At 33.2% G+C, this 25,779-nt stretch overlaps 3 protein-coding genes across 3 annotated transcripts; 2 read left to right on the top strand and 1 right to left on the bottom strand.

The window, feature by feature from the left end:
* The first annotated feature begins 101 nt into the window (after positions 1 to 101).
* LOC138318810 (translocon-associated protein subunit gamma-like) lies at positions 102 to 3,122 on the top strand. Its single transcript, XM_069261529.1, has 5 exons — positions 102 to 265; positions 1,078 to 1,204; positions 1,903 to 1,995; positions 2,326 to 2,457; positions 2,872 to 3,122. The coding sequence occupies exons 1-5, from the start codon at positions 127 to 129 to the stop codon at positions 2,936 to 2,938; spliced, it is 558 nt and encodes a 185-aa protein (XP_069117630.1). The 5' UTR covers positions 102 to 126; the 3' UTR covers positions 2,939 to 3,122.
* Positions 3,123 to 3,843: 721 nt separating this feature from the next.
* LOC138318804 (uncharacterized) lies at positions 3,844 to 16,439 on the bottom strand. Its single transcript, XM_069261516.1, has 8 exons — positions 16,161 to 16,439; positions 15,078 to 15,237; positions 14,480 to 14,619; positions 13,928 to 14,113; positions 13,423 to 13,539; positions 12,246 to 12,332; positions 11,754 to 11,898; positions 3,844 to 8,808 (listed from the first exon to the last, which is right to left on the bottom strand). Exons 1-8 carry the CDS (start codon positions 16,290 to 16,292, stop codon positions 8,747 to 8,749), a joined length of 1,029 nt encoding a protein of 342 aa, XP_069117617.1. The 5' UTR covers positions 16,293 to 16,439; the 3' UTR covers positions 3,844 to 8,746.
* LOC138318799 (fumarate hydratase class I, aerobic-like) lies at positions 16,421 to 25,565 on the top strand. The gene is made up of 13 exons (XM_069261503.1): positions 16,421 to 16,518; positions 17,636 to 17,802; positions 18,485 to 18,612; positions 19,165 to 19,303; positions 20,146 to 20,246; positions 20,718 to 20,924; positions 21,405 to 21,531; positions 21,755 to 21,945; positions 22,270 to 22,380; positions 22,710 to 22,916; positions 23,417 to 23,536; positions 23,888 to 24,005; positions 24,513 to 25,565. Exons 2-13 carry the CDS (start codon positions 17,640 to 17,642, stop codon positions 24,611 to 24,613), a joined length of 1,713 nt encoding a protein of 570 aa, XP_069117604.1. The 5' UTR covers positions 16,421 to 16,518; positions 17,636 to 17,639; the 3' UTR covers positions 24,614 to 25,565.
* Positions 25,566 to 25,779: the final 214 nt, after the last annotated feature.

The raw sequence follows: 25,779 nt of genomic DNA, 5'->3' as shown, positions 1-25,779 counted from the left end.
AATCCGACACCTACCGTAAAGTATTTAAAATTTCGCGGGAAAATGAGATTTATAAATTATCTCCCTTGTTGAAGAGGGCGCTCTTTATTAGCTTCCGAGTTTAATCTGTCTCACTTCCGGAAGAAAATGGCCAGCAAGAGCAAGACACCCAAATCTCTCACAAAAGAGGAGGAACTCCTGCTACAAGACTTCAGCAGGAATGTATCAACAAAGTCTTCAGCTCTCTTCTATGGAAACGCTTTAATTGTATCAGCGATTCCGATCTGTAAGTCGCCTGATTGATAAAAAACAACGGTTGAAATTTGCCGGTACGAAACCGATGTATGCCACGTTGCCAAAAACTCTAAGCCTGGCTAGCGTTCTTTTTGGTTTTACGAATTTAGAAATCTCAGAACAACAATGAAATAATCTGAAAGGTTTATAAAGTGATATATATATTTACTTGAGAAAGTGCGTTTTTTATTATATTCTAAATGTTTTACATATAATTTAAATCTGACACTAAACAGCTTGTTACTTTTGTATTTGATGTAATGTAAACAATTCTGCAGTACATTAGTCAGTATGATCACTGATCGCATGCCGATTTTCCATCAAATTGAAATTACGTAATTTAAACATCATTTCAAATAATAAAATAAATACAAAGTGTACAATCCATCTAAAGAGCTGAGCGTAAGTTGTAAGTTACTTAGCTTTTGATTCAAATAAAACCAAGTTAATTATTTTAGTTGAGGTTGAAAACTTGACTAAATGACTTGCAAACATTGAAGTTAAGAAATATTATCATAGCTGGTTATCATGGATCTTATAAGTTGACTTTGTATGATATTGAAACTGGTTGACTTGCGACATAAATATATTAACAATGGTACACACAGGCCCCTGCAAGTGTATGACTTGTGTTATAACTTGACTGATTGATACCATTAACTTATTGTGACATGTATGACAGTGGCAAAATGATCATATATCATCATAAAAGAGATATTTCTTCCTCAATAATTCATATTGAACCCTTTTTTTTTAAATAACTGCTATCATTCCATATTGCATGAATGTTTGTCTCTTGTCCAGGGCTGTTTTGGAGGATACACCAGATGGATCTATATCAGTCTGGTATTCTGTTTGCTGTTGGAACCATCATCAGCACCTATCTGGTAGCCCTGGCATACAAAAACGTCAAATTTGTCCTCAAACACAAGTAAATATAACAATCAAAGAAAATTTTCCTAAGATATTTTCATTAAGCTGAATTTAATATTAACTCATGTAGTTAAAGATGTTCCACCGCTGACAAATAGTATTTTTTCACTGTTAAAAACAGGAGCAGACGATTTAGTATTTTTCTTCAGTTACAAAAGTTACTAACCTCAGACCATTACCACCATTGAAAAGTTTGAGCTTCTAATTTTACTTCAAGTTAAAAATATAAAAAATAATTAATTGCATCCCGAAAAAAAATCCGTGCCACTATATCCTATATGGAATGAAGTACTGATTGCGCATGCACCAAAGGCGAAGTAAATTATTTTATACTATTTTTTGTGTTAATTGTACATATATATACACGATTAAACACCAATTATTGTTCAAATGATGAATATCATTTATGCTCTGTCAGCGGTGGAGCATCTTTAAATAGACAGTACCATTATGTTTAGATGGACAAAATTTAGCTACCTGGCATTTGGAAAACATTAACAACAGAAATAACTCCATAGTCTTATTATTTTGGTTTATGTGCAAAAGGTATATCTGTAGAAATAAACAGTATTTAGTTTCAGCCCTTCGTGTAACAGAAATAGAAGTATTATTATTTTCTGTAGAAATTCATATTTGATATTATTTAAGTATTTTTATTTAAACATCTTATAATATCGATGTTGTTCCTATTGACAGAATTGCATTAAAAAGAGAGGATGCTGTATCCAAAGAAATGACTAAGAAATTTGCTGACGATAAACGTATGACAAAGAAAGAAAAGGATGAAAGGTACTTTTTGTTAAAATAAGAAGAAATGCTTCATTAAACCTCTTGAATGTTTAACATACGTTGGATTTCTAAATTAATTCTCTCATAATGAGATCCAAATTGATTAAGAAAAATCTTTAATTCTTGTTTGAATATTCAAGTTTAACAGGTTTAAAATGTTTGCATGCATTGCATTCGGTAGAGACAAACAAAATTCAATGCCATTTTCAGTTTCATTCAAGATCAGGAAATGTCATGAAATATAAATTTACTATCCAGATGCTCTTCTGAATTCTTTCCTATTTGTAACAAAAAATTCTTACCATTATTTACTATATTTCTGTTTTATAGAATACTTTGGAAGAAAAACGAAGTGGCAGATTATGAAGCTACAACCTTTTCCATTTTCTACAATAATGCATTTTACCTGGTATTATTGGTAATTGCTTCCTTCTACGTTCTGAGGAGTATCAACCCTACATTGTATCCTTTTTACAAAAACAGTTGAATTCTGGTTCACAAAATTGGTCTAACAGTAATAACAAAAAATTTAACTAAGTTGAAAAATACTTTTGACATTAATAGAGTTATGGCCCCTTCATTTATCATTCTGTATTTATAGTAGAAATAATCTCAAGTACCGATATATGAATTTCATGACTGTAATGATTAAAAATATGTGATTACACATATGTATAGCTCAACCACTGGTTCATATGACCGACACAATAAAATAATATGCTTTGGAAATAAAACTCCTTTAAAAATCTTGATCATCCAATATCTGTCGGTTCGATCAGTTTGGTCCATATTCAGATCCTTATTTTTCACACTTTTAATATTCTTTGCTGTTCTTCACCTATTGTATGTTGTTATCAACCTTGACCCCATGTTCAGTAATTACCTGTGTTCCGTTGGACTGGCAGCTGGATTGTTGGCACTTTTTTCAACCAGCACTAAGTAAATATTGACTCGTCAAAAGGAATATGGGAAGAATGTGACGCGAGAAAACTAGATATAGATAATCCTCATCCATGTGACAGAGGGTTGGACTATTTATTGTCTGTGTAGACAACTTTTCAGTACATTTCATCATGAATGTTTTCAGTCATCTGGTAAAGTAATAAAGATTTTTTGTAAGAATATAAGTTAAATGTTTCTTCTGTTTTAAAGCATCTTCAAACAAGTTTCATTACCAAGATTTCTGTTATGGGGAAATTAACAGGAATACCTGCAGCCAAGGTGAAATAAGATAACGAAGCAAATGGATCTCTTTGGTCACCAAAATTTTGAAAAAGAAAAAAAATAGCTACAATTTGGTTTGATTAATAATTGTCTCTACTACATGTCTGATTCTATATTTCAAACTACCAGTAGGGGTAGATAATAATAATAATCGAGTAAAGAACTCTTCTGAGAAAGTCTTAACAACTTAGGGCCTGGTAGCCAGTATACCTATATCCTTACAACTAGATGCAACAGAAAACATGTCAGTTCTCATAACAATACCCCAAGTTAAAGGAATAAATGACGGTACAACCTAGGTGAATTAAATACTTCCTTAAAGTAAAAAAAGATGTCAAAATAAAGGTTGTCATTTTGAATATAACAAACTGTCATGCCATTTCTAACAAAATAGTTAACAAAACAAGTAATTGGAGTGTCATAAAGACTAATAAAAAAAAAAGATAGAGTGAGTGGTCATGCATTTAAAATGGTTTCCTGTAGACAGTTGACCCAGAGACATGACCAAAGAAAATGACTTCCTTTTAATATGAATACTCGGCAAAATAAGTGGACATAGTGCTAATGTAAATGCATTTGTTTTATTTTTTATATTATTTAAAGAAAAAGGAATAGGATTGAATACAAATTGTGAAACAAAATTTATTGCAACTAAAGGCTCCTTGTATATATACATGTATTTAGATTTACAAACAGTCTACTCGTTCTTAGGATGACATACTCTGTAAACATTCTATAATATTTATCATGCAAATATTCGCAAGACCCAGAAACTAAAAGAAAACATCACAGATGGACCAGCCATGGTACGACAAATATAGCTATATAAAAGTTGTAAAGTTAAATTAGCAGTCCTGTTTTAAAACTGAATATGTCATACAATTTTTATGGGTGAAAACTTAACATATTTTCTTAATTATTTGGGAAATAAAAGAAGGGAGAAATAATCCAAGCTTAAAAATCTTATTTGATTTCCTATAACAATTCACATTTTTAGCTAATTAATGTCTTGTGGCCAGAGACAAACCAAACATGATCACTCTCGCTCATGTATCTTATATAAACTTTATTCTTTTATTTTTAATGTGTGTGTATCATGTAAAATATCTGAAAATAAAAACAAATTATATCAACTGTGAAAGCAATTAATGGTCCATCCTCGATACTCTATGGGTTCCGATCGCTTATAATCTGTATACCCCTGGACTATCTCATAGTAAAACTGAAACAAAACAGAGCAGATAATTTAGTCCTTTGATGCACATCAAAAGATCTGTATAACAGTACAACATGGTTGACTGTGTGGCTTTGAAGTAGGGCATCGCTCTCTCTGTGGTCTTCAAAAGAAATTTTTGCTGGTCTCTGATTGGTTCCGATTTTCTCTTCAATATGCCTTCAGTTTTACTATGAGATACCAGTCCATAGGTGAAGTGATTGGAACCCCTGGAGTACGGTGGATGTAGATGGTAATACATGGAATGTTAACTACAGGTATGATAATAATGTATTTAAAAAATAATAACATCTGCATTGATTTATACAGTACAAAAATTCCACGGAAGTGGATGTGTCGCCTGCACAGCATCACAAAAAATAGTTATTTACAGTTAAAAATATTGTTAATAATTTAGGTGAAGTAATCAAGTTCCATATCTCTTGCAAATATTGATGGATTTTGAAAAGTATCGAACCCATCTAAGATCTCATCGATAAAAAGCAATATACCAAATTTGGTTGAAATCGGACAATAAATACTAAAGTTTTCAAGCGGAAGCCATGTTTCAACTATTTTAAGGTCCCGTAACTCTTGCAAATATTGGCAGATTTTGACCAGTATCGAACCCATCTAAGATCTCATTAATATAAAGCAACATACCAAATTTGGTTGAAATCGGACAATAAATAACTAAGTTATTGAGCGGAAACTATGGATTTTTCTGTTTTTATGATTTTAAAGTCCCGTAACTCTTGAAAATATTGACGGATTTCGACCATTATTCAACTCATCCAAGATCTCATTGATATAAAACAATTTATGAAATTTGGTTGAAATTGGACGATAAATATTTAAGTTATCGAGCAGAAACCATGGATTTTTCTGTTTTGACGATTTAAAGTCCCGTAACTCTTGCAAATATAGACGGATTTTGACCAATATCGAACTCATCCGAGATCTTATTGATATAAAGCTATATACCAAATGTGGTTGAAATCGGACAATAAATACTTCAGTTATCGCACAGAAACCGTTTCCCGGATGTCGACGCCTACACCGACATAGTGATACCTAAGTGTCGCCCTTGCGTTGCAGGCGACACAAAAACCACTTTCTTAGGGTCACAAATGGCCATATATACTATAACTGACCTGTGTATAAAAACCACTTTTCTTTAAAGACAACTTCTATTGTCCATTGGGGGGTCTTTATATACAGGTCAAAACAGAAGTGTAAGTCTTTGTTCCAGTGTGTCTGTATACTGTTATAGTGAAACAAAGGGAATTAGCTCTATAATCTCTCTGTCAATACTGATACTGAAATGAAGGGAAAACTCTATCCTACCAGTCAGTTCGGATGGAGTGAAACAAATGGAAGTAACTCTAGTCTATCCACTCTATCAGTACTGATGGAGTGAAACAAAGGAAATTTACTCTATCCTCTCTGTGAGTAATGATTGAGTGAAGCAAAGGGAAGTAACTCTATCCTCTCTGTCAGTAATGATGGAGTGAAACAAAGGGAAGTAACTCTGAAAGATCAGAATGCTGCATACATTGGTTTCTTCCATTCAACAACTACATATAAAATCATTTAGGATGGCTGTCTTTGTGATGTATTTTATGAAGTTATTTTGTCTGTAAAGAACCCAAACAGGCATCCCAATTCTAAAATGCAATTAAAATGCAACTTGGATAATACAGTATGTTCAAGAGAAAAGATTGAAAAACAAATATCATACCATTGAAAATTTTCAGCCCAAAGGGTAAACACAGGGTTAAAGCTGTTAGCATGCATATTTAAAAAAGCCATCATACATAATTTACACGAAAGGGTTAGGTAAAAAAATATATTCTAATACAAGATTATTATTGAGGCGTGCACAGGTTAAAAAACAACCCCAATTGCAGTTACATTTAATGTACATGTGTAGCAGTATGCATTGACATTATAAAATGCTATGAATTTATTTATACATTATTTTTGTATTTAAAGGAATAAATTGATATTTTCAATTTGTTAAGGAATATTTACCTACTGTAAAGGCAAAGTCTCTGAATTAGAGAATACGCCAATGCAAACTGCACGTTTTATTTACTCACAGTAGTTCGCTTTACTACATTAGGGACTGTCCCCCATTTATCTTGATTCTGTTTCTTTAGGTATTAATTATGAAAAAAAAGAACACACACTGTGACAACTAATCTGTTTGTGTACCTAAATATTTAGCAATGAAGACTACTTCTTTTTTTTTCTTTTTTTTTGCCATTTTTGTCTAGATATCTTAATAATCACTTTTAATTTCCATAAAAATGCCCTAAATCATATTAAATTTACATTGTTCTTTTTTTTTGGGATTTTGTGTTTCCAGAAACTTTAAATTCATTCAGTAACCATGTGAAATGTCCGTTTTGAAAAAAAAAATACCAGCTATACCTAGACCAAAGCCTTTTATGTATATTTCTGGTTTCATAGAGTAGGTTGATAGGAAATGAGTGGTTATTTCTTATTATCTGTATTATTTTTTTGGAATGTCAGGAAGAGGAGAGGGTTAAGTTATTACATTAAAAGTACCATTTTTCAGGCTTTAGGTAGGCTAGAAGTCTTCTATTCCTCATTATAGTGGTTTCACTTTATCTTAAGCAATTCCAGAAATCAAAGTTGAAACCTTTCAACTGTTTTTAAAACAATATACTTTTAAAAATATATGCAATAAAATAGCAAGTTTGCAGGTAAAACATAGCACATATTTTGTCATATTTTAGTCATGAACAATAAAGTCATGGCAATGGATATAAGCATTACCCTGGTATACAAATATTCTTGAAACATTGTACATTTTTTTGGCCTTATGATGACAATGATAAAAAATCTTTTGAAAATCATAAATGATAAATGCATGGTATGGATTTAAGCATCGTGTATAAAGTCTTGAGAATACATAAAAAAAAAATAGAATTAATATCAAGTTGTGTATAAAATCAACAATTGCTAAGCAATGCTCTGATAAACACTGATGTTTACAATGTATGAAATTAAATTTTGCATAAAACTTGAAGACAAACAAGTCCATGCACATTAATATAGATAGGAATGGTTATAAGTTCATTTTGAAAAACATTTTTGTTAATTCTATGAATTACTTAAATTTTTATATAAACAACACGGTGGATACATGAATGTATGTTATACAATAATTATTGACATATAGGAAAAATGCCTTGCAACTACAAGTATTAAACAAAATATCATTTACTAGTAAAGCTTCCAATACCATCATATACATATTAAAAATCTGTCTTTATTTAACAACAACATAGCTGACAGAAATTGTCTGAATTCACTGAATTAAAAATTATATTTCTTATTTTACATTAGTGCATCAACCATATTAGAATTGAATCAGAATACATCATGAAGCATGGCTTCTGTTGAAAAGGAAAACATTTAAAAATCTTGTTTTTTTATTGTGATATTTGATTTTAAAGATGCTCCACCGCTGACAAATGGTATTTTTTCACAATCAAAAACAGGAGCTGGCGATTTAGTATTTTTCTTCAGTTACAAAAGTTAATTACTTTACACCATTACCACCATTGAAAAGTTTGAGCTTCTGATTTTATTTTAAGTTAAAAATATGAAAAATAATTAATTGCATCCCAAATTTTTTTTTTACATGATTAAACACCAGTTATTGTTCAAATCCTGAACACCATTTATGCTCTGTCGGCGGTGGAGCATCTTTAAAAATATGTCATAGTTTAATACAATTCATATCAATAGAAAATCATTTTCTCATCAGATGATCTGGATGAGTATTGTGTATTGACTTTGTATAAAAATGGGAATATTTCACGTACCATGTGATACCTGATGACGTTTGTGAGGGACTATTTCTATTGGTGATGGAAAGATGTTGTATGATGACGTCCCGCGCTAACATCGTTTCAGCAGAAAGATAATAAAATTTGATGTTCCATCACTATTGGAGATTCTAGTACCGCACAAATGTTATCGGGTAACACGTGGTACGTGAATTATTCCCATTGTATTACAACCATAACCAAAATATAACCTTGTCAAGGTCGTAAGTTTCATAACTATATATGTATAGCCTCCGTTTGTATCAGTTGTATCTTTTCCAGTCTGGAATTGGGGAGTTCAAGATGTTGTCTGAATACATTAATAGTGCATTTAAAATGCTGAATTGATGTGGATATAGACACACATATAATGGGCAACAATATGGAAAGTCACCTTTAATGAGACATCTACTGTTTTCTATTGTATGACAATGTCTCCTACATCCACTTCCTAAGCTTGAACATGTGCATTGTTTTGATTCGCTTCTTCATTTGTAGGATTTCCACCGAACACTAAAATATAAAAAGTTTCAATGAAAGAAACAAAATGAAAAATGTTATTAGCTATAGTAAATGTGGAGTGAATAGAAATCCCATTACCTTTCTGAAACAAAAAATGAAAAGACTCTTTAAAACAAATAGTAACATAAGAAGAAAATAGGTATGTCAATGACCTAAGATGAGGTGACAACATCAAACATGTGTTGACAGTGAAGATTACAGTTTGGCACCTGGTGCACAGATAGTCGACTAAACACACTGTAATTAGGGTGTTAGGTGGAAACATTATACAATCCGCATTATGAAATTTAACATTTGATTTATTTTAATTGTTCAGAAGGTTATTGTATGTCTTGTATTAAGTAGGTTATATACGGTCGAAAACAGTAAATTACAAAACACGAAACCTTTTTGTAATAAATGTATGAAAACTTTAGAAAGAAATCTCAAAATTAGCGGTTCAGCCAAATGCAATAACCGGTAACTGAAACAGAGAAGTTTCTGTCCTAAATATATTCTTATGTTGCAGATACAATGTAGTCACAGAAACATTGTCATTATATTATATTACCAATATCACCAAAAGAACCACTATCTACGTACCACGATACCTAAACGTACCACCATCACCTTTCCACCAATACCAAATGTACCAGGGTAATATGAACAAAATGCTACCATTACCACATGCCAATCTTTACCAAGGCCACCAACTCTGGTTTTACATATTGAAGTTATCTGTGATTGCAGGTAGGTATTGATTGTTATGTAACATGCTGAGGTCTGAGGTACAAACTAAAAGAGATGTCACTAATTATCCAAGAGTCCACGCTCCACGTTGCTTATAACTACTGTACGATGCACAGATACCGACACTCACTCTCATAGTCACAAGGTTTTAGAGTTTTATTAGTTTAATGTCCTTTTAACAGCCAGGGCCATGAAATATGTGTCAGGTTTGTTGGTGAAGGAAAGCCGGAGTACCCGCAGAAAAACCATGGACCAGCGGTCAGTACCTGGCAACTGCCTCACATTGGATTCGAACTCCCGACCCAGAGGTGGAGGGCTTGTGGTAATATGACGAGACATCTTAACCACTCGGCCACCGCGGACATAGCCTCAAAGGTTAGATATTAGATTATGTGTCTGAAATCCCATATTCATGAATCGTCATAGGTTATGTTTACTATGTATAAGAAAAAAAAATGATTTTCACACAAAGACTCTTTCATATGTGAATATGAAGAATGATAGGGATATTCAACCCTCAGGATCACAAAATGATGTAAAGAACAGAGGCTTTTTCTCTCATACCTCAACATTTTATTGCAATTTTACAACTACATAATATTGTGTATGATATCCTACTGTTTTGAAGTTTAAAAACAAAAGTGACTGTCAGTCAATTCTCCATACATGAAATTTGTTTGATATTTTCAACGTAAATTCATTTGTGTGCATTTTTATAGTAAAGCAAGCATAGATTCTGAAAAAAAAAATGTAAAAAATTTTTACTGTGGAAATAGAAAATTTGTTGATGCCATGTCACATGGCTGTATTGCATGGGTAGTTGTAATACAGCCTTAGACAACATGAGTGTATTGCATGAGACAAAGCAGTCAATATTACACCAGTCGGTATGAGAGAAATATTTAACAATCAATGCCTGGACCCTCAAGGGGAGATAACTTCAATGCAATACCAAAAAACTTTTACCCTTGAATTGTGCAAAAGATAACATCACCTGTGTGTAATTTTGTTGTTTCTTAATGATGTTTTTCCAGTAACAGGTAACCATGGCAATAATATACTATCAGAAAAGGTGAATTATAGACTGGTGTTAGTATATCCAATCAAATATATCTTTGCTTAAATGTATATAAAGTGCTGTATAGCATTATACTGTTAATCCCATGTCTTTCATGATATATTCATTTTTGCATGCTAAATGAAGACAGTCACTTGCAAATATGAATAGCAGGCATAAGTTATATTTATAAACAAACACACAGCCTGCATGTTGATTAATATGACATTATTTCCATATGAATAAGAACTTCTCATTCTAGTTTAATATAATTTTAGTGGTAATATTATTTTTGTGGCAATATAATTTCATTTTGTCTTCACATTTGATTCTCCACAACAGATAGGTAAAGGTTCAGTTTCATTTTATTTGACCTCCTATCTCAGCCAAGGTCATTTCAGGACATCAGGATATATAGCTGGAGAAGTCTGAGTACCCAGAGAACAACCATCAGACCTATGGTTAGTACCTATCAACTACCCCAGGTTGGCTTTAAAACTTGAGAACCTAAGATAGGCTTGTGAGAAAGCAAAAGTATCAATTATAAATAACAAGTCAACTACCAGAGCCCAACATCTCTAAAACCAGAGGGTTTAAAGAATATATGAAGGCCTATGTTACTAACTTAGTACTTGTAGTCAATTTGGCATCTATAAAACCTAATACAGCTAAACTAACTAGAATTGATAATTGAATCAAGAAGGTATTTGAAGAAAGGGATAATGCATCTTTCATCGGTCAAGATAGAAAACTTGATTCTAAAATATGAATTGAATTTAATGATAAAACAGGTAGTATACAGAGTGAAAACCATGCTATATTATATATAAATAAATTTTTAAAACTAAAATTGATATTACATCTTCATTCTCCTTACAATACATCCATTGACATCACAATTTTGTTACTGAGAGCATGATAAACTAACATTGAAATCATAGCATCCACATTGGATTTAACCTGGAATCTGGATTTTCAAATGCACTACGCTAAACTTATGAAATATCCATAATATACACTGTATATTGAAAGTTGAAACTACCTTAATTTTTACCATGTTGTATTTACTTTGTGGGTAAATTTCTCCTGTTTATTATTATTAATTAAAGATGTATACAAAAATTATTTTTTTCATAATAATTTACAATACCTTTCTCTTTCAAGCCTTTTCCATAGTTCAGCCATGACTGTACAAAGTATGTAACCATGACAACTCTGACTACCAATGAGAGAGCTCCACAGACAATGGTAGGTACAGCCAGGTTATCTGTAGATGGGCTGAACTTCAAAATAGACTGAAAACAGATGTAATTGGTATCATTTCAATTTGGATATACATTGTAAATCCATCTCCATTATATAATCTAGCCATTCTGTTTTTTCCATATCATACATATGTATAAACATAATAAATTTGTTAGCTAGCGTTGCTTGCCCTAGAATGCCATGGAGTCATTGACTCAATATCAGATTTCTGGATATCTGGACTATTAAGAACAACAAATTGTAAGTTTTTAGCTTAAGAGCAAACTATTTAACAACTAAGTTGGTTTTTTTCCAGTTAACCCAAGATAATAACAGGTAGAAATGATAAAATACAAACAGATAAAAAATAATATATGCCTAGATGTTCCCTAAATACCTCCACAATTTTGTAGATCACATAGCTTGGCTGAATGATGAGGGACACTGAGTATATGATTGATAAAATCTTGTTTTCATGACGCACCTACAAAACACAAATTGAGCTGGTCAAATACTGTTGCCAGCTTAGATTCAACAAGAGGCCCAGAGGGCCTGTATTGCTCACCTGGTTATTGTTATGCCAAGTATTAATGTTCTGAATACAAGACCATTGTTTCTTTTCTGAAGGAACTTAACAATTTACCTCTAATTTCCCTATTGGGACCCATTCTTTCGGCTCCAAGGGGTCAGAGCCAAACTCTGGTTAAATTCCATGCAGAACTCTATGAATAGTAGCGATTTAAAGGCTTTACCTCTATTTCCCCTATTTTGCCCCGCCCCTCCTGCCCCCAGGGGATAGAGCCAAATTGTAAACAAACTATGTTCCCCTTCCCTTAAGGATATCTATTTATGATCCACAGTAAATGAACGCGATATTTACAATTTGTCTTATATTAAAGACTGGTAAAATGTGATACAAACAGGTAAAATGTCTTACAATAGGAAATATTTACAGTTTGCACTGACATGGACTCAATAACCATGCTTACTAGTATTATCATTATCAGTGCATAATGGTAGTATAACACGTGCGGCGATTCTATTGTTACGGGAATAGTCGCTGGCGTAGCAACGTCGGGTCATGACCACACTTTTTGTGGGAACATATGAATGACCCGATTCCAATCAGCTGTTAAATCGAATTCGTTGACGATGACAATAGAGAAAAAAAATGGGTATTTTATTAAAAAATATGCAACTGTCGCGAGAATAAATAATTTTCATTTACATGAAAAACTGTAAATATATGAAAGAGATTTTTATTTTAATGAGGTTCTAATGATAATGGAGCCTGTGTAAATTTTATGTAACCCAGCTTCGCCGGGGTTACATAATTTATACGTGCTCCATTATCATTATAACCTCAACAAAATAAAAATCTATTCCTTAAATAACTCCTTACTCCCCCCAAGACACATTTCGACTATTTTAGTCAAAAGATAATAGAACTTAAGGGGTGAATGAGTTTATTATCTATATTAGCAAGCTATTGCCTTATTGACGAGGGAGATGATACGGTTAGTACCAACAGTAAATTCCTACATACAGATGATGAATAAAAGTATATATCTTACCCCTAAATATCCAATCAGAGCGCATCCCAGGACAATGATAGAACCGAAGATAATGATGACCAACTCCAGGGTATGTAATGTCTGACCATTGGTCAAGATCAGGATCACCATGGACAGCTGAAAAAAAGTAAATCAGCAAAATTTTAATGATAACAATGCCATTCTTAATTAGAATACTGACACTTCCTGTACATTAAAAAGACTGTACAAATGCCATGACCAAACTGATAATCGTTCTGTCAAATCCATATTTAGATTTTGTAGATGTTTTTTTTTTCATTTATCTACAAATAATATGAAGAACAGAGAAAAATAACCATGTCTGTTGAGTGCCTCAACCAAGAATCAAACCTCTGGGGTCCTCAGAATGAAAATGCAGAGCTCTTCCAACTGAGCCAATAAACATGTTTTGTACACTGAGCCACAGGAGAATTTTAGAAAGAATCATATAATTCCTAAAGTTTGATCATCATCATTCAATACCTACCCACAAAAATGTACTTACACTAAGCTGTAGATCAAACTTTAACATTCCAAAGTATCCAAACATGGTCCAACACATTCTCTGCATTAAAGTCTGAGCTCCCACAGTCCGGAAAATGAGACGTCCAGAATCAAAATAGTGTTTGGCTATCAGGATCCCTAACACAATCATAAAGGGGCTGAGCAGAGACGTTATGATGAGTCTGACCTGAAAACCAAAAGTGATGTAAACTTTAAATTTTATCAGAGAAAAGACACACTATAAAATATTTTCAATATGTCCATAATTAAAATGTCTGTTGAATTTGATATACAATAAGGAGGGTCCTACTTGGTTCTAGCTAAATAAGCCTTCAATAAGAGGGGCTTATTACTGAACAGAGCCTCATTACTGAATAATTAAATATGACAGGAAAGACATAATACGTATTTAAATTACACAGCTTACTTTAATAAATGTTAAAGCTTCCAATAAGTTTTGTACTGTAAAGTTTTCAACATGATTGGAAAGTCTTGATACAATTAAAGCATGAAATTTCATTTTTTTTTTAAATGTTAAAAACTGACAACCCACCATTTTAACTGTGTCCCTTTTCCCCAGAGAAAAGTTGAGGATGATGTACAGCCAGACAACCACAGTGGAGATGGAGAGAACAAGGATTTCATACGGCCTCTCCAACATAATGCCTTCAATCAGGTACCACAAACAAAACACTGAAACAGGAATATAGTTAATGGTTTAAATTAAAATGTAAATTATGAGGTTATCATTGATTTTAACTTGGTTTAAAAAAAAAAAAAACAAGATAGAGAAAACCGTAAGCACAATTTGTACATGTATTTTAGGTTATTGGAACATGTTATTGAGAATCATCAGAAACAATATCTTCTCAGTTAACTTCACAGTTTAAGGAGTAGGCAAATGGTCTGTGTGGGATAAGGAGGGGTCCTTCTTTCAGATTATTCCATCTTTGCATATCACAGAGTTACCTCCCTTGCAACTAGGTATCCGTTATGACATCATTATTTTCTGCGTGCAATTTACGTCATTTTCTCATAGAGTTATAATGTTACGCTCACAAACACACGTGTCACAATCAATACCTACCGGCAAGTGCAGATAACTCTGTAATATTACCTGTACATCGAGGTGATTTGTCTCGTCAATTTACCTGTACTTAAAAGCAACACAAGTGCAAAGGAGAAATCATTGGAGCTCTTCGGTAAAATACTTAGTTTCCAGATAGTAAGTACAAGTGTAGCAAAGAGACATAGACCAGCCAGTACAATAAACACATATTCCTTCTTCTGCAGATCCCCCAACGTTCTTCTCTGAAAAATACATAAATTATTATACATGATAAGTCAACTGAAAATGTTTAAAGCCAACAGTCAACACAGTCTTATCCATCCTTGATATTCCAATAAATATATGCCTTATCCCTCCATGTCATAGCACAACTGAAGGTTAGTGTATGTCATTTGATCATGAAGAGCAGGTACTTTTGATGTGCATCAAAAGAGTTGAAGTATTGCTTTGAAGTTGAGAGTTGCTCTCTGTAAATCTTCTCTGTCTCTGCAGGCCTGTAATTTAACTGGTCAATTTTTTTCTGACCTGAACTGCCTTCAATTTTGCTATGACATATTCCATGGGTAGATAATAAAAGTGATAGTAACCCTTGAATATCTAGGATGAATAATCCTCCTCTATCAACAAAATATCATAAAGATGGATAAATTATATTGATCAATGGCATCATAGCAAACGTTACTCCAACAATTTTAGAGGTACAATGTATAGCACAAAGAGACATTTTCGAACAGGTTGGGGACACTCCCATATATGTAGGTATCCCCGCATACTGAGGCTAAAAATAGAATACAAGTAAAACTCAATCAACCATGACATTTGTATTAAATTTCCCTGACTGCTAATACACTGTTTCAGTATTATATGGGGAGCGCCTAAATTGTCACTTTATGACAAAGTGAGATGATAGAATTCAAAAACGTAAGAGTCTGTAATCAGTTAAATGGTTATCTGAAAATGATGGCGTCCTTTTTTGGTACAATTTATTAAAACAACTTTATCCATTTAATTTCACAGAATCCTGCATTTGCGTAACAAAATTATCCATGTTACTCAAATGCAGGACTATTCCATATATGCGGGAAACATTACGTCGTGACAGTCAGCAAAATAATGTCAGATAAAAAAAGGCTGACCAGTCGTCTCTCATGTTAGACCTAGTTACCTTGCCCAGACCAAATGGTGCATCAGGAAGGCGTGCATCTTCCAAGCCTGGGATCACATCTTTGAAAGTTATCGGGGCGGTGTCAGGCCCGACTTGCTGTTCCCCTCGATCTTCTATGCCCCCATCGGCCATGTTGTCAATGCATGTGTATTCTTAAGTCATATCCTGAGATGTAGCAAGTCAACAATAGGGCATGCGGAGTGACCACTAAGGTATTTTGTAGTTTTTACAAAAGTCCGGAACTTTCTACTTTCGGTTTCCTTATCTGGATCTGGGTAACACGAATGTTTAACTACACATCATTGTGAGAGAGACGCTTTGAAATCGTGACCTGAGAAAGGTTGTCTGCTAGAGATTTGTAAGTGATAAATGAGGTTTATTTTGCTTGTTAAAAGTTACCAACATATTGGTATCGTGTTTAATGACCAGAGAAGTAATAACATTGTTTAGATAAGTTATGCGGTTGCTTCCTAATCAATCAAGGAATCGTGGAGAAGTTGGCTAAACTGACTTACTCAGAAATCAGCTGTTGGCCTTCTCCGACACACCGCTGATAATTTCCTTACAAGTAGCAAAGAATGTAAAAAATATTGAAAAATTGAATTCACTGGCTAGACTAAAATTCATGTGAGCACTCATTACTCTATTGGCAAAGTGCCTTAAACTGTCAATATACATGCACGTAGTGACATATGTAGAAATGATTGAGGTATGAAACACAGTCTCTTACACACACAGTTTATATGTTATTGGAAGAGAATCTATGATTGCATAGGTGGCGAGAGTTTTACAAAAGTGTGTCATGTAACGGTACTGGATCAGGTTGATTCCCGGGGAGCAGGTACTATAGGTACATTGTATGTGCATTTTTAGTGCAATCAAAAGAGCCAAAAGCATTTGACTTGTGTTTGTAGCGTCACGGGTTTGATTCCTTGCCTGACCAAGTGATTTTGTGCTCCTACTACACTGTTTCAAGTGTTTGAAGTATTAATGCTTAACAGGAGATACCCGAACCTGGGTTGTCGTTGTCATACAATGTAATATAATTGAAATTAAATTAACTGGATGCAACACGTTGCAATATCTAATCTTCTGAAGGCAATGACTGCCAACCAAATCATGAAATGGACGTTTTATGGTCTTTCACTCTTGTCCTCACCCTATACTTCAGAATTTCTCTCACTAGGATTAATTTAAGGGATGCTGATTGAGTTATATATAAAATTACATAGTACATTACAATAAGAAAAATAAAAAATAAAAAATCCACAGAATTACAACTGCGATTGAAAGTTATCTTGAAATAATTATGGAATGTCCATCCAATAAATAACCTTACAAAGCACTAATTTGGGAAGGGAAGGGATACAAAAAAATATACATTGTATACCAAACTAAAAATTTAATTATATTCAGGTGATTTTTAGATCCTCTGGGCCAAAATTTTAAATGATACATGTTCTTTCTTTCTGCAGACAGATGATGGGGTCACGAGGCAGGTTACTGCACTGTGCCTGCAGAAATGGTTTCCGAAATTTTGTCCGTGGAAAGGCATCTCAAGCAGCAGCAGTCAAACCATTTGTCTATCAAGACATGCTACAGTTTGAAAAAGAGCCAGACATCAACTGGAAAAAACTAACAGGCACAAATCCACCTTCTTTATAGAAAATTCTTGATAATATTATCATGTTCCTATCATTCTACTTAATCAATATACATGTACATGTTACATATACTATCTTTGATTATTTTTCTTTTACATATTTAGAAGATGTGTCACCTTCTTATGATAAACATGTACATCTTTCTGTTTAATTAATCAAGATTTTGCAGAAAGTATTCTTAACCTCTGATCTGACATTAAGCATTCACCATAGTTTCAGTCAATTGAAAATTGCTAATTGCTATTTCTTTTGATTTAATAAGTTCCTCTTTAATAACAAAAAATGAGCTAATTAGTTAAATCTTTAATCTGATGATCACAAAAAAATACTTCTGGACATACAAGTACTGTATATTGATAATTTGATATGATTACGTATGTGAATTATAAGTATCAATGTTGGTTCTTGTTTTAATGTGGCTAATTTTTAAATGTTGCACCACAATTATAATAATAAATGGTTCAGAGGATGATGTGCAATTAGACAAAATTAAAGTCTCTACAATAGAGTCATTGCATTCTCAATCTCCAGGGGTTACTCTTTGAAGAGAGTGTATGTGATTGTAACACCTAGGCAAACAAGGATGATGGCCGTTAATGATCATTTGGTATATTTTTAGTTGCTAAAACATTTAATCAACTTTTGGTTTTTACACTCTAGATGATTACGTATCTACATTTGAAGTTAAAGGCAAGAAAATGTTACATGTCCAGCCTGAAGCTTTGACATTGATAGCTGAACAGGCCATGGTAGACATCGCACATTTACTTCGTCCTGGTCACTTACAGGTATACTGCTCCCATTTCTATCATGACATATTACAGAGGATACAGAGTTACTTCCCTTCCTTTACACTCTGACTCTGCTAGTATGCTGACATTATTGACAGATTGTAAACAAAGGGAATGAACTCTGGTAATTCTGACAAATTTCTTTGTGTTAGAAAAGATAATTTTTAATATCTTTAGCTGGTTTATTGATCACAAGGCATGCTTTTTTCAATTTTGATAAATTCTAGCAGTGTAATTTTTTTTACAATTTGGCTATTAAAGGTATAAATATATGATTATTTTTCAATATTCTGCAGATCAAATTTATGCGACTATTGCAATATGACTTGCTAACTATCTCCCATAAACATATAAGTGGCTCTGTGGTATGTAAAGATTCTTATGTCCGACATTTAAACAATAACTAGTGTGTATTACACAATTACTTAGTATAATCATTGTTTTATCATACTAATAGTGTCAGAGACAGAATCAACATTACTCTTATTATTTGAAAATAAATCTTGTACAAATTTTACACCCATTTTTTTTTTTAATTTTTGTTTTAAGCAATTATCAAACATTCTCAGTGACCCTGAAGCTTCCAACAACGATAGATTTGTGGCTTTAGAATTACTGAAAAACGCCAGTATAGCTGCTAATATGATTCTCCCCGGATGTCAGGACACCGGCACTGCCATCTGTATGGGTACGTTAGTCACTTCATGGTTGTATAATATGTGTTGTGATTGTATCAGTTGATTGAAACAATTGGGTTAATTAAAGGTGCTCCACCGCTGAAAACAGTAATTTTTCACTATCAAAAACTGGAGCAGATGATTTAGTATTTTTCTTTGGAAATAAATGTTACTTACTTAACACCATCACCACCCTCGAAAAGTTTGAGCTTCAAATTTTATTTAAAGATAAAAATATTTTTTAAAAAACTCAATTACATCCCAAAAAAATTCTGTGGCACCATGTCTTATATTGAATACAGTACTGAATGCACATGCACCGAAAGCAAAATGAATTATTTTAAATTACTTTTTGTGTTAATTAGACATATATATACACGGTTAAACACCAATTATTGCTCAAATGATGAGTATCATTTATGCTATGTCGGCGATGGAGCATCTTGAAGTGGATGTGGCATATTCTTGCAGAAAATTATATATGGTAAACTCATTTTAGTTTCCTGCAACATTCTAAACCTCTTATGTCCTTATAATGTATGACCTTTTAACAGAATGATGATCAAAATGAACGTAACCATTTTCAGTTTAAGATATCATTTTCATCCTTTTCCTTTTACAAAGTATCTAACTTCATTGGAGCTTTTGCTAAATCATTAAGTTATAAAAAATTGTTGTTCATGGAGAAAAATTATTTTGATTTAAATGTTGATTCATATATTGGAGCCATCACCAGTGTGCATGTATACCCGGACAGGATGTGTTTACAAAATATTGTACTTATAACCATGACTGACTGACCTATCAGATCTTTTTTTCCCACATACTATCTGATAACATGGGTATGTTTCAGGCAAGAAGGGTCAGTATGTGTGGACTGAGGGTGGCGATGCTGAGGCGATATCTAAAGGTGTCTACAATACCTATCTAAACAGAAACCTCAGATACTCACAGGTAACTATCTGACCGAAGCTGAATAGGTGTATATTTGAAAAGCTGGAACATTTACAGGGCTGAAATTTTGAGGATGAAGTCATTATATACATGAATGGCCAAAATTCTGATTGATAGACCATAAAAGGGTGTTATATATTGATATTGTTAAGAAAAAACTGAAAAGACAGTAGGCATTGTTGAATAATTTGTTTTTAAAAAGTCTATAACATTTGAAAATTCAAAGAAATGAATCTTTGGATTTTTCAATTTAGAATATGAAAACATTTTGCAGAATAATACTAGACATTAAAGCAATGGACTTAATTAATTTTACTGCTTAGTCTTTCATTAAGAGGGTTTGTTTTGCTGCCAATCCAGACTACTATTCAATTATTTTAGAGCCTACAAGGGATAGCATAATACATAGCAAAATTTGAATGTCATGCAGTGTATCGAAAGTTGATTATCTCCCCTTTGATGTGTTACTAGGTGGCACCACTGGATATGTATAAGGAGGCTAATACAGGTACAAACCTCCCCGCCCAGATAGAGATCTATGCCACAGATTCACAGCAGTATGACTTCCTATTTCTGGCCAAGGGAGGCGGCTCAGCCAACAAAACCTTTCTCTATCAGCAAACCAAAGCCCTCCTCAACCCAGAAAAACTGCTCAGCTTTGTCAACGAAAAAGTCAAGGTAATTATACAATAACAAGTTTTTTTGGTTATAAAATAATGAAGATTGAAATTGGTTTGAACAAGGGCTACTGTTGCCAAGTGGTTAACATGTCCCATACATTACAATTTGCTGCCTCCATCTTTGAGTTATTTGAGTATTAATCCCGCATTTGGTATAATTGTCAGGCACTTGCCTACATTTTGTAGTTTGATGGTTTTACTCCGAGAGTTCAGGCTTTTGTTCACCTCATAAACTGCAACATATCCTTAAGTAGTCTAGGCAGTTAATTAGTAGGACACAAAGCACAAATAATCCAAACAAAAAATGAACTGATGACCTTGACAATTTAATTTTTAGGATCATATGAGTTGTGTTTGTTTAAATTTATCGATCAGTTTTCTTTACAGATTTCTTAAGAATAGAATTATTTCTCTCTTTCAACTTTCCTGTACCTGGTGTTATAGAATCATGTTGACGTAGAATTTACTATTCAATTAGACTTTAGGTACAGCAGCTTGTCCGCCCTATCACCTGGCTCTAGTTATTGGTGGTACATCAGCCGAGTACAACCTGAAGACGGTCAAACTGGCCTCCACAAAATACCTTGACACTCTACCCACGTCAGGTGAGTAACCCTATGGTGTGATTTTGTATAGGTCTACAACTTGCTTCATCTGCCCTGTTTTATATGGAGTTATGGGCATTCAAGTTGAGCGTTAACAATGAATCAAAGAAAATCACTAAAATCTTAATTGTACTAATTAATATGTATCTTCACATGTACCAAAAAATAGCAAGCTTTGAAAGGATGGTATATACATGTAAATATATTTTCTTATTGGAAACAGGAAATGAACATGGGCGAGGATTTCGGGACTTGGAATTGGAGCAGGAGATCCATAAACTAACGCAGCGCCTTGGTATTGGAGCCCAGTTTGGTGGGAAGTATTTCTGCCACGATGTAAGGGTTATCCGCCTTCCTCGCCACGGTGCCTCGTGTCCTGTTGGACTTGGTGTCTCTTGTTCTGCAGATAGACAGGTCAAGATTATATTAATACTCTCCTTATACATTTTACTTTGAGATGGTTTTAGTTTACTGGATTTTCTTTAAGTCCAGTACTTTATAAAACAGTGGTTGAAATGGCTGTAATTTATCATTGTGCTTGCTTGTTCAAAATTGATTTTTCACTGAAATTTGATTATGCCAAAATAAGTATGTTTAAAGTGTATCTTATTGTTGAAGTTTTATCTAGATATATTAGTATGGCATTTGTCATTGAAGAAAGAAGATACTTACTCTACGAAACCTTTGTCTGTCTTAATTGATACCACTATTGGTATATTATTATTTTTTTCTAAACAGATTGTTGGTAAAATCACAGAGGAAGGAGTATTTCTGGAACAGCTGGAGACCAACCCTTCAAAGTACCTCCCTCAGATTGAGGAGAAGGACCTCAGTGAAACTGTCATTGATGTAGGCACATTTTTATGGTCTAGCCAAGAAACGGGGGAAGGGGAGAATATTGTAACCCATGTTTGTCCTATTGAATCCCCGTAGTGTCCTGTTTAAAGCTCAAATTGAGGTGGGGCATTTTTATCTTATAGATAGTTCTAATTTTTTAATCAATAATACACTTTTCAATTTTTTTTGCTTATCAGTTTGTCAGTTTTGCAGATCCTGTGAAGGTGTTTTTCCCCCATTTAGTAAATAAAATGAATAAAATTATTTATGACAATATGTGATGAATATGACAGTCGTAAAACGATTAAAGTGAAACATTACGTAAACAAAAAACATTTCAGGTAAACATGAACCAACCTATGGAGAAGATGTTGTCACAGTTGAACGAGTTCCCGATCAGGACTCGTCTCAATCTATCTGGAACACTGATTGTGGCTAGAGATATTGCACACGCCAAACTGAAGGAGCGCCTAGACAGTGGTGACGGACTACCTCAGTACATCAAGGACCATCCAGTCTATTACGCTGGACCAGCCAAGACCCCGGAGGTAGGGACATAGGCAGCGTTGTATTTCATAGGTCACATGAATATAGAATCTGATTTGAAATTTCAAGGTCAACTTTAGTTGTCACATAGGATTGATAAGTCCTCTTTGTTTCCAATTTCCCTGTATCAAAAAGTTAATTTGCCTGTATGATTGACTGTTAAGCAATTACTTTTTCTTAGCGACTATTTTTCACGTTTTCCTGCCTAACAACTCTTTCACTGCGATTTAATTTTGTGATTTAGACGCGTTTGTTTCATGTATTTTGTGATGATCAATTTGTGTGATTTCTAACAGTTCGAAAAATACTCTTAATTTAATCACACACAAAAGTAACCTTGTTTATACAGTAGAAAAGATTTTGTACAAGCTCTGTGTGTAAGTCAGTGAAGTCATGTTATTGCATCGTATGGCAAGAGTGAAATTGGCAATTTTGAAATAATATGATGCATTGGTACTTGTAAATTCTTGGTGGATAAATTGTCAAACAACTTGGTATACAGGGCTATGCTAGTGGATCATTCGGGCCAACAACAGCAGGAAGGATGGACTCGTATGTGGACCAGTTCCAGGCAGCTGGGGGCAGTATGGTCATGTTGGCTAAAGGCAATAGGAGTCGTGAGGTAGGTCTAATCATTACTGTTTGTATTACATATCAACTATCATTTAAATGAGGTTAAGATATAAAATTTACTTCAGAAAATGATAAACAATTTCTCTAAGACTACAATTACCATTAGGTACTTGCTTCAAGATGAAAGCCATGTATTACCCCCAGGTATGCAATAAACTTTGCATTATGGGATAATGTGTATTAATGAAAAATCATAGTCGTAAAATGGCAACCAGCTTTCTTCATCATTGAGAAAGAAACATGTAAAAACAGTTGTAATATTTAAGTGGGTTATTTTTCCATTTTGAGAAGATACTGCACCTGAGTCTGACATTTTACGTTTGAATTTCTTGTTTCCTAGGTGACAAAGGCCTGTAAAAAGCATGGTGGATTCTATCTTGGCTCCATTGGCGGGCCAGCAGCAATCTTGGCTGAGAACTGCATTAAAAGCGTGGAAGTCTTAGAGTACCCAGAACTAGGTAATATATAGACTTATTATTAGATTTATCTGTCTCTCTCATTAGCCTCATCTCCTAATAAACTGACTTAGATAAACAAATGAATATTGGTAATCCTTTTCTGCCTTCTAAGTTTTAATAGATCTATATAAAATATCCTCTAAATGTATAACCAGTTTCCAAGTACATGTATGATGAATTCTTCTATAAAGTGAAAACATACCAAATAGGGGCCAAAAACCTTCATTGGGTTTGATCTTTTCAGACTTCAGTAAAACATGGTTATAAAAAACTCTGGAGACCAATGAAATTACTTTATTATAAGTATAGCTAATTTACATGTGTTGGAAACATTTTATAGGAACCTTAACAAGGAATGAAAAATACTACATTAATTATTACATTATAACCATGATTTTTTTGTAAGCATAAACATTTCATTAATGTTATTATGAATTATATTGTTACAGTATTTATTAGGGGTTTAATTCGAAATTATGAATTTCTTTTTTATTCCATGTGTTGCAGGTATGGAAGCCATATGGAAGGTTGAAGTTGAGAATTTCCCAGCCTTTATTGTAGTAGATAATAAAGGGAATGACTTTTTTAAGGAATGGCAAGTGGAATAATTTTCATGAAGTGAGTTGTACAATAACTTGATGCATATTGCCCTGGACCTGGAGATACACTTTGATTGCCTAATGTCTTTCTAGGCTCTCTGAACTTTTTAAGCATATCTAAACTTTTTAAGCATATCTAGAAGAAATGCTTATCAGAGAAAATAGACTCTCAATATATGTTTTGTCTCCCGATACCAAGGAAACTGAAAAGGAAACAGTTAACTGTTACTAACAATTATCATGATGTTTCATCAAAATCCTCACCATTTTCTGGTTCACATATGTAAAATAAATTTATACATATATCTGTTGAAGCCCACAGACATACTCGTGATGCTTATGATCTGAATGTAATTTTTGACAAAATGTCTTATAGTATGCTATTGATAAAAGAAAATATTATAAAAATATAATAGATTTTGAAATTGAAGTTTTTATACAGCTAGCCGGCATAAGTCCTTGATCATTAAAATCTTATGTACAGTGTTATTAATGATAGCATGTTAGAATACAGAAAAAAAAATGATTATGTGATAAATTCTTGATCATGTGATTACTGTATAATAGTTGCTAATATTTGTGGGGTTTTAATTTCCTGAATTCGTGAATCCATCTTAATTCATGAAAATTAATATCTCATGAAATGATCAAAATTATGATTTCCTGTATGATAGTCTTTCGTAAGAATGGGGCTTTAAAGGGCTAGAAAGATAATTCGTGAAAATAAATCCCCACAAATAAGTTCAAAACAATCAATCTGGAAATTTTACACCTGCGAAATTGAACAATTATACAGTAGATATTCCTAATTGAAATTTAGATTATGGGGTTTAATCTGTAATGTGTATATTATAATAAAAACTGGAGTTGCATATGGAAAGTTGTTCCAAGATGATAGGACAAAATAGACTAAATACATTTTATTTATATGAAACTGAAATATATATTTATTTTGAAATATGATACTGTTGAGTTATATTTGTTTTGTAAAAGTCATTCAAATAAAACTCCAAGCAGTTACTATTAGTAATTGTTATTTTCATATGATGATGTGTCAAATATTCATTTTCCTTGTTAAAAAGTGATGTGTCTAAGTCCTTGTATTTTGTTCTTGCAGTTTATATGTAAGTAAAACATGTTTATAATGATCACACTTACAACAAATTCACAGTTTT

The sequence above is a fragment of the Argopecten irradians genome, chromosome 1 (genome assembly GCF_041381155.1).
Source record: "Argopecten irradians isolate NY chromosome 1, Ai_NY, whole genome shotgun sequence".
Taxonomy (NCBI): Eukaryota; Metazoa; Mollusca; class Bivalvia; order Pectinida; family Pectinidae; genus Argopecten; species Argopecten irradians.
This window is presented reverse-complemented; position numbering and strand designations above follow the sequence as displayed.

What these genes read in the sequence shown, in the direction of transcription:
- LOC138318810 (XM_069261529.1), top strand. Translation starts at nt 127, where the DNA reads ATGGCCAGCAAGAGCAAGACACCCAAATCTCTCACAAAAGAGGAGGAA. An exon ending in AAATTTGTCCTCAAACACAA is followed by an intron (nt 1,205 to 1,902) that starts GTAAATATAACA and finishes TCCTATTGACAG; the next exon opens with AATTGCATTAAAAAGAGAGG. An exon ending in AAGAAAGAAAAGGATGAAAG is followed by an intron (nt 1,996 to 2,325) that starts GTACTTTTTGTT and finishes TCTGTTTTATAG; the next exon opens with AATACTTTGGAAGAAAAACG.
- LOC138318804 (XM_069261516.1), bottom strand. Translation starts at nt 16,292, where the DNA reads ATGGCCGATGGGGGCATAGAAGATCGAGGGGAACAGCAAGTCGGGCCT. An exon ending in CACCATTTGGTCTGGGCAAG is followed by an intron (nt 15,238 to 16,160) that starts GTAACTAGGTCT and finishes TGTATTTTTCAG; the next exon opens with AGAAGAACGTTGGGGGATCT. An exon ending in TGATCTACAAAATTGTGGAG is followed by an intron (nt 11,899 to 12,245) that starts GTATTTAGGGAA and finishes ATCTGTTTTCAG; the next exon opens with TCTATTTTGAAGTTCAGCCC.
- LOC138318799 (XM_069261503.1), top strand. Translation starts at nt 17,640, where the DNA reads ATGATGGGGTCACGAGGCAGGTTACTGCACTGTGCCTGCAGAAATGGT. An exon ending in TTGTCAACGAAAAAGTCAAG is followed by an intron (nt 20,925 to 21,404) that starts GTAATTATACAA and finishes CTATTCAATTAG; the next exon opens with ACTTTAGGTACAGCAGCTTG. An exon ending in TGACACTCTACCCACGTCAG is followed by an intron (nt 21,532 to 21,754) that starts GTGAGTAACCCT and finishes TATTGGAAACAG; the next exon opens with GAAATGAACATGGGCGAGGA.